Below are 9,472 nucleotides of genomic sequence, written 5' to 3'. Positions count from 1 at the left end.
AACACATTGTTTTCACAGAATATGCAGTCAATTATTATTATAGAATTCATCATTAAATCTTTGTCATTACTGTTGCTACAGTATTCCCCACAGTAACTTTAGGCCACCAGTCCCAATGCAAATACATATTGTTCAGCTCCCTGGCACTGACACAGCTCCCCGGGGGACTAGAATAAGCAGACCAGAAACCAGGATGTCGCGGTTCTTTTTGGAGTATATTTCATCAAACAGTGGAACGTACAAGGCTTTAGACCAGTAGTGGCCAAACAGCAGGCTCTTAAGCAAAGGCAAGGAAAAACCAACTAAAACTACCGAACAGAGTCCGGGTACTTGCTTTACTTTACCAAAAGAAATCTAGGTAGTGGAGTGCTATTGCTTTGCATCATCACTGTCTCTGATTTCACCATGCCAGGCCACCAACTGTCACAGGCTTCATCCCTGTTCCCTCAAGCTTTCCTGATCCGGGCCAGCTGAGCTTTAAGAGGAACGCACATCATTAGTGATGGCAGGTGTGTGTCTGAGTGCGGGGTGTGCCCCAGTTTAGGGTGTGTAACAATGCTTTGTGTAATAACAACACATTTTAGTTAGTTTCCCTGGGCCTCCCACAGGATTCCAACAATATGGTGTATTTCTGTTCCTCTTTTCACAATGTGGAAAGTATCAGCTTGTCTACCACCAACATTGCTCAGACTGACCAAACAGAGTTTGAGTCAAACAGTTGAACCCAGTTCATTTGAAATGTAATGGAACTCCGGTTCCAATATGTCCAGGTATGGGACTAATCCAGTATGTCTTGTTGAATAGTGAGTTTTACATTATACAAGTCTACATGTAAATGTGATACACACAAAGAATGTACACAATAATGTTTTTTTCCCCTTTTCTCAATATGTTGATTGTCGAGGTAAATTGTTACACTATTTTATTTATTCAATGTTGAAACGCAAATTAACGAATGTATATTTACAAAAAAAGGACTTTTATTTTGACATTCTGGCTGGAGAGTCGCGAACGGAACAGTGAACTGCGCATGCCCTCTCATATCTGCAGAGGAGCTGTGAAAGAGCAGACGCGACTCTCGTTTCTTTTCTTTGAATCCTGTTTTACAGGTAAAAACATGGACATACAAAAGAGAAACATTTGAATATACCAACGCAATTGCACTGTAACCATGTTTAGTGAATGTAAAGTGTTAAATGTGTTTTACTTGGTGACGTTTTGTTTGTTCTGATGTATGCTCACTTTAACATGGGGAAAATAAGTTTAAGTTATGCTCCAGTGGTCATTATACCTAACTAGTGTGGCATTAATAGTTGTTTGGTCATAAAAAGTTTGTTTGCTCATGAGAATGAGTCAATAGCGTTAAGTGTATCTTTGAAGCTCACTCTGTGATCACATTTGGCGCGCTTGCCAGTCACGTGACCAGGCACTGAGGGAAGCATAGAAAGCCACTGAATCTCTGTGTGTCCATCATAATACATTCCTGTGGAGGTAAAAGCGTGAATTGTTTTCCACAATGGTTTTAAGGAGCAAGTGCCTTTTGAAAACAGATTTTCCCCCGTACATATGAACTTAATTCATACTAAATCTCATTGTGTTAATGAATATTGGTATTACTGGTTATAAAACATGTAAGATATAAAAGTTAAATGTTAACTGAAGATGGTAAAGTGAAGAAATGAGACGGAGTGACAGAAAGTGCTTTATTTTGGTGTTGGTGACAAAAGAGATGTAGTGAGACAGATAAAATAATGTGAAATAATGCTTTAAAAGCAATTGTTGTGTTAAAATTGAGTTTTTGGGCATTAAATAAAGATATCTGCAGAGGAGCTGTGAAAGAGCAGACGCGACTCTCGTTTCTTTTCTTTGAATCGTGTTTTACAGATAACAGTAATCTGTCAGCTGGGTCTCCTGAGCCGGGGCCTGCAACATAAACATGGGTTACAGCACATACAGTAAGACATACTGAATAGCATTCACACATACAGTACTGTGTTAGATTTTTATCAGGGAGTCATGGATTTGGAGGCGATTCAGACCCAACATGGAATCATTCATGAAGATGAGGCAGGGTTTAACCTGGTAAAAACACATCAGTGACAAATGTCCCCCCTGGATGTAATGGGATGTAATGGAGACATCTCAGCTGATTACTGCCAGGGGTGGATGAGGCCAGACTGCCAGGGGTGGATGAGGCCAGACTGCCAGGGGTGGATGAGGCCAGACCGCCAGGGGTGGATGAGGCCAGACCGCCAGGGGTGGATCAGGCCAGACTGCCAGGGGTGGATGAGGCCAAAAAAGCAAAAAGTCCTCTTCATGAATGCCTACCGCCCTGTAGCACTCACACCAATCATCATGAATGACTACCGCCCTGTAGCACTCACACCAATCATCATGGATTACTACCGCTCTGTAGCACTCACACCAATCATCATGAATGACTACCGCCCTGTAGCACTCACACCAATCATCATGAATGACTACCGCCCTGTAGCACTCACACCAATCATCATGAATGACTACCGCCCTGTAGCACTCACACCAATCATCATGAATGACTACCGCCCTGTAGCACTCACACCAATCATCATGAATGACTACCGCCCTGTAGCACTCACACCAATCATCATGAATGACTACCGCCCTGTAGCACTCACACCAATCATCATGAAGTGTTTTGAGCGGCTAGTTAAAACACACGTCACAGACTCCATGTCTGTAACACTTGACCCACTACAGTTTGCCTACAGAAAAAACAAATCCACAGAGGATGCCATCACTCTGTCCCTCTACTTTGCACTCTCTCATCCACACCTGATAGAAACATCCTCTATTCATGTTACTGCATCATATAATCCACAGCTAAAAGAAACATCCTCTATTCATGTTACTGCATCATATAATCCACAGCTAATAGAAATATCCTCTATTCATGTAACTGTATCATTTAATCCACACCATATGGAAACAACCTCAATTAATGTAACTGTATAATTTAATCCACAGCTAATAGAAACATTCTCTGTTGTACGTGATATTATATAGCTATTAAAATAGTTTTTGAAATGTACTAATTCATGAGCATTTTTACGTGGTAGCAACTGGAATTGCAGCCAATTTATCAAGACTGGATGATCTACAAATCACCTTTCATGATAAAATACTTCTCAACATAATTTTTAGATTACCCATCACACTAACCTATCACAGTGTTAATTCTATAAAAGGCAACTTGTGTCATTAAGGAAGGAAGCCATTCACTGTCTTGGTTCTTAACATAGAGTTGTATAGAGGAACTAACTTTGAACATTCAAAATAACTGAATCTGCGACAATATGTGTAGTGCAATCAAATACAGCCTCTCTTTTGAATAAGTAAAAATCTTCTGCATATACAACCTCGAAATTTTAAGTCTGAGAAGAGAACATTCACACCATGGCCAAAGCAGAGTTTGCTGTTACCTCTATCGACCTCTATGGTCCCTGAATACAATGTTTTGTCAACCACAGACAAAAAAAAAAAAAAAACTCAAACTGTTTCTCTTTCCTGGACATTTAATAACACTCTTCCTTTTACTGAGTAAGTAAATCATTATACATTTATATTTTATTATTTGTTTTGTAGACATTTCTCGTGTTTTTGTCCAATATACCCTGCAAATGTATTGATGTGAATCCATCTATTTGTATCATATTCTTTATCTGGTACATTAACTTGAACATGCCAGGCATCTAAATTATATTTCTGGGGTTCTGGGAGCTTTATATTACAGTGACATAAAATGGTACATGTGTGAAATGGTGTAGTTAAATGTGTTTTCTTGTGACTGGAGATGGAGGTTAAAATAATATTGCATTTCTTATTGGTGATCATATAGGGTTTGAGTTTACAACACTGGAACAATAAATATCACCTTGATGTAGATGATAATGAGTGATCAGAAGTGGAAGTATTCTGTCTCTATTCAAAATGCAGGGTCACCTCCTGAAAAGAAGAAATTAAACACTTTTCTATCAACTTCATTGTACACGTTACTGTCTTCACACCCTGACTAGGCTATTTTAAAATGTGTTAAATACAGAACTCAGACAGTGGTATACGATCTAAACAACCATGGCTATGAACCAATCCACACTGTTTAATCAGTTTTGTATATTATTTGATCATCATTAGTGTGTTATATTGTTATGGATACAACATTAATAAGATCATATTAATTATTAAGAAGGAGTGTCAATAGAATGAGTTAGTAGAACATAATCATCAACAAGGACAAGATACATCTGCATTAGCAACTTGTCCCCTGACTGTTATTTTGTTGTAACCACTGAATTCACTGTCTGTTTCCACTCACTGATTGTAAGTCAACTTACTGTAGAAGAGGGAAGAGTATTTCACCATTCAGCATGTCATCTTAACCAGACACATGTAACCAGACTTGCAACACTTCACAAACATTATATGTGGTAATTGATAAACAGACATCAAGTGGGAGGGTTCTCTGTCATCTTCATCCACTCACTATCCCAGGTCGTTCACCTCGACTGATTCAAGATGTTGACCATCTTCCCAGTACTCAAGACAGAGAAAGAGACTGAAATGAATGACTACCGTTGTGTATCACAGAGGACTCTCACAGTGATGTGTATTCAGTCTGTCCCAGAGGACCCTCACAGTGTTGTGTATTCAGTCTGTCCCAGAGGACTCTCACAGTGTTGTGTATTCAGTCTGTCCCAGAGGACCCTCACAGTGTTGTGTATCCCAGAGGACTCTCACAGTGTTGTGTATTCAATCTGTCCCAGAGGACCCTCACAGTGTTGTGTATTCAGTCTGTCCCAGAGGACCCTCACAGTGTTGTGTATTCAGTCTGTCCCAGAGGACTCTCACAGTGTTGTGTATTCAGTCTGTCCCAGAGGACCCTCACAGTGTTGTGTATCCCAGAGGACTCTCACAGTGTTGTGTATTCAATCTGTCCCAGTGGACCCTCACATTGTTGTGTATCCCAGAGGACTCTCACAGTGTTGTGTATTCAATCTGTCCCAGAGGACCCTCACAGTGTTGTGTATTCAGTCTGTCCCAGAGGACCCTCACAGTGTTGTGTATTCAGTCTGTCCCAGAGGACTCTCACAGTGTTGTGTATTCAATCTGTCCCAGTGGACCCTCACAGTGTTGTGTATCCCAGAGGACTCTCACAGTGTTGTGTATTCAATCTGTCCCAGTGGACCCTCACAGTGTTGTGTATCCCAGAGGACTCTCACAGTGTTGTGTATTCAATCTGTCCCAGAGGACCCTCACAGTGTTGTGTATTCAGTCTGTCCCAGAGGACCCTCACAGTGTTGTGTATTCAGTCTGTCCCAGAGGACTCTCACAGTGTTGTGAATTCAGTCTTTCCCAGAGGACCCTCACAGTGTTGTGCATTCAATCTGTCCCAGAGGACCCTCACAGTGTTGTGTATTCAGTCTGTCCCAGAGGACCCTCACAGTGTTGTGTATTCAGTCTGTCCCAGAGGACCCTCACAGTGTTGTGAGTGTTCATTTAATACATCATGTTAACACTGATTAACATCTGGTTAAGGTGAAGGAACCACAGAACTGTCCTCCTGATGTTGTTCTCCTTCTGTTGACCAACCTCACCCCAGTCCTCCTTGAACTGTATAAATACAAAATGATAAAAAAAGATGGGAATCACTGCCCGGTCTAAGCCAGGATATGTTCCTCCCCAGCTGGTAAAATATAGAACATAAATGCTCTAATCCCAGGACAGCAACAGCAGAAATTAGTGCAGTGAAAAGTGACCTAATTACATACATATCTCATATTCCACTGGTATCAGCCAATCAGCAGTCAGGATTCATACCACCTTGTGTATAATGGGCGTATATATTAAAGGACACAATGCAGAGTGCCTGCATTCAGTATTGGTAAAATATTACCAACCCAAGACTTGTGTTTATTGTAAGGCTGTAAACAACACAATTTGGAACGGTAAAATATTTTTACATCTTCTTTGGGGAGGATCTTCAATGCTCCCCAAAGAATGATGTTTCCACCTCCATGCTTCACATTTGGGATGTTGTTCTTGGGGTTGTACTCATCCTTCGTCTTCCTCCAAACACGGTGAGTGGTGTTTAGACCAAAAAGCTCTATTTTTGTCTCATCAGACCACATGAAGTTCTTCCATTCCTCCTCTGGATCATCCAGATGGTCATTGGCAAACTTCAGACCGGCTTGGACATGCGCTGGCTTGAGCAGGGGGACCATGCGTGAGCCGCAGGATTTTAATCTATGACAGCGTAATGTGTTACTAATGATTTTCTTTGAGACTGTGGTCCCAGCTCTCTTCAGGTCATTGACCAGGTCCTGCCGTTTAGTTCTGGGCTGATCCCTCAACTTCCTCATGATCATTGATGCCCCATGAGGGGAGATCTTGCATGGTGCCCCAGACTGAGGGAGATTGACTGTCATATTGAACTTCTTCCATTTTCTAATAATTGCGGCCACTGTTGTTGCCCTCTCACCAGGCTGCTTGCCTATTGTCCTGTAGCCTATCCCAGTCTTGTGCAGGTGTGCAATTTTATCCCTGATGTCCTTACACAGCTCTCTGGTCTTGGCCATTGTGGAGAGCTTGGAGTCTGTTTGATTGACTGTGTGGACATGTGTCTTTCATACAAGTAACAGGTTCAGACAGGTGCAGTTAATACAGGTAATGAGTGGAGAACAGGATGTCTTCTTAAAGAAAAACTAACAGGTCTGTGAGAGCCAGAATTCTTATTGGTTGGTAGGTGATCAAATAGTTTTGTCACTCCATTTTGGCCATTGTCATTAACAGTCTAAGGATGTTTGAATATTGAAAGCCAATTTCCGTATGGTTTGTTATTACAGAAATCCCACAACCACCTTACAGTGTCAGCCCTGTTACTCCCATTTATTGCTTTATTCAGATTAAATACTACAAAGTGGATCTCCTGCCTCCTGTGATTCTCATATCCTACTCTTCACCAAATCACCCAGCGGATTCATAGTCTGAGGCCCCGCCTCTTTGACAGCTTCCTAACTGGACAGATTGATATACCTGACCTTTAATTGACTTGGTGTTGTACTGTGATGATAACCTGTTCCCTTAGTTTTTATTGAGAGGTGTATTTTACTTTATTGTTTGGATCTATGGCATAAACTTCTCAATCTACAGGCTTCAACAGCAGTGATCCTGTGCAGGTGACTAATGAAGTTAACTTGTATTCAGAAATCAATCCTAATAACCAAACACAGAACAATCAGTGGTGCAGTATGGTGAAGGAAACAGTGTTTACCCCCATCATAGTGAAATGGACTGATAGCACCAGGTGTGTTTTGTGTTTTCCAACATTCAGTTTTCCCACATTCCACCAGCTATATAATATGTATTATATTCATTTTCTAAGACTACAGGGTGGCCCAACAATGGTCTTAAGAACAACAGGAAGTGTGTTGGTGGTCTTTCTCTTATCTCTGACAGGTATGGCCTCATTTCTACATACAGTTTGTAAAAGAAAACATTCAATTGTGTTGTGTTCTGTTACGCATCTTCACACAGCAAATACAACAACAAGTCAAACACTTCTGTTATTGTCTGCTAATTGACCTTAGTTTAATGATGGTACTATTGTGTCATTTCACTGTGTTTCAGTTTTACTGGGTCAGGGTGACTGGGATGTGACCTACTCCACTCAGAGTATCTGTGTCTTGAAGGGGTCAACAGTGGAGCTGAGCTGCACCTACAAGTATCCAAGTGGTCATAAAGTCACATCAACCTTCTGGTTCACTAGAAATGATGCTGATGGGAATCCTTTGAACCTGAGTGATGACCCAGACTACAGAGGTCGTGTGACGTATCGTAACCATACGAATAATAACCACACCCTGATAATCACAGACCTGAGAGAGACTGACTCAGCTCAGTACAAGTTCAGATTTATTACAGATCAGGCTAGTGGGAAATGGATTGGCCGACATGGAGTCACTCTGTCTTTTCCAGGTATTTTTTATATTATATCTATGAAGATCCAGTCCATGTTGTTAAACATTTTAATAATATTTTCCACTATTGTGTTCTAATGATAAGTCAGTGACAACAGGGTGTAGAGTTACAGAAAGTTGTTTATTCTCCAGGTGTTCAGGTGGTGGTGACTGGTGGAGATATGAAGACACTGACCTGTAGACACTGTCCTCCACCTAGTAACCCCAACCCCACCTACATCTGGTACAAGAACGGACAACAGATAGATGAGAGCTCCTCCCCCCAGTACAAAGACCCAGTCTACAGTAACCATGAAGACAGTTACTCCTGTTCTGTTAAAGGTCATGAGGATCTCCACTCTCCTACAGTGTGTGAGTGTTCATTTAATACATCATGTTAACACTGTTTAACATCTGGTTAAGGTGAAGGAACTACAGAACTGTCCTCCTCATGTTGTTATCCTTCTGTTGACCAACCTCAACCCAGTCCTCCTTGAACTGTATAAATACAAAATGATAAAAAAAGATCGGAGTCACTGCCCGGTCTAAGCCAGGACATGTTCCTCCCCAGCTGGTATAATATAGAACATGAATGCTCTAAACCCAGGACAGCAACAGCAGCAATTAGTGCAGTGAAAAGTTACCTCATTTCATACATATCTCATAATCCACGGCTATCAGCCAATCAGCAGTCAGGATTTATACCACATTGTGTATAATGGGCGTATATATTAAAGCACACAACACAGAGTGCCTGCATTCAGTGTTGGTAAAATATTACAAACCCAAGACTTGACTTGTGTCTATTGTAAGGCTGTAAACTACACAATTAGAACGGTACAATTATTTTTTATTTTCTCAAAATCATTGCATACAGTTTCACATTTCTTATTTTTCAGATAATCTTTTCAGAATTGTAATCACATGATTTTGTTTTACTGTTCATTGTCTGTGTGTTCTTGTTTGGTTATGAAATATGAGAAATGCTTAGATTATATAAGAAATAAAACAATGTCCTCTTGTTATGTCACTGTGTTTCAGGTGTTATGGGTCAGTACTGTAACAGAGTGACATACACCAAGAGGAGAATCTATGTCTTGAAGGGGTCATCAGTGGACATATCCTGTACTTATGTTGGTTATAATGATATCACATCATCACTGTGGTTTAGTCCTAAACAGAGTGGTAGGGGGAGGGATAAGTTGATCCCTGAGGACCTAACCACAGACCCAGGGTATGCAGGTCGGGTGGAGTATTCTAACCAAGAGAGTAGAAGATACAGCGGTACCTCCACCCTGAGAATCACAGATCTGAGAGAGGAGGACTCAGCTGAGTATCGCTTTACTTTTAAAACATCTAATTTTCAATGGGGTCATAGTTTCCCTGGAACAACTCTGACTGTAACAGGTAAAACTGAACACATGATCATGTGTATATTCACTGAATTCTATCTGCTGTCTGGTTTCTTTTCTTTTAGT

The 9,472-nt window shown here is 40.9% G+C and overlaps 1 protein-coding gene across 1 annotated transcript in view; it reads left to right on the top strand.

Moving 5' to 3' along the window:
- Positions 1-1,058: 1,058 nt before the first annotated feature.
- Positions 1,059-9,472, top strand: part of LOC105009334 (sialoadhesin-like) — an 81,439-nt gene continuing 73,025 nt past the window's right edge. Inside the window, exons 1-5 of the mRNA XM_034294476.1 lie at positions 1,059-1,955; positions 7,421-7,494; positions 7,666-8,013; positions 8,148-8,366; positions 9,036-9,401. Of these exons, the coding sequence (XP_034150367.1) occupies positions 7,440-7,494; positions 7,666-8,013; positions 8,148-8,366; positions 9,036-9,401 (988 nt within the window). The 5' untranslated portion in view covers positions 1,059-1,955; positions 7,421-7,439. The remainder of the gene's footprint in view (positions 1,956-7,420; positions 7,495-7,665; positions 8,014-8,147; positions 8,367-9,035; positions 9,402-9,472) is intronic.

The sequence above is a fragment of the Esox lucius genome, chromosome 9 (genome assembly GCF_011004845.1).
Source record: "Esox lucius isolate fEsoLuc1 chromosome 9, fEsoLuc1.pri, whole genome shotgun sequence".
NCBI classification, from domain to species: Eukaryota; Metazoa; Chordata; class Actinopteri; order Esociformes; family Esocidae; genus Esox; species Esox lucius.
The sequence above is the reverse complement of the archived record's forward strand: the minus strand, read 5'-3'. Positions and strand labels throughout refer to the sequence as shown.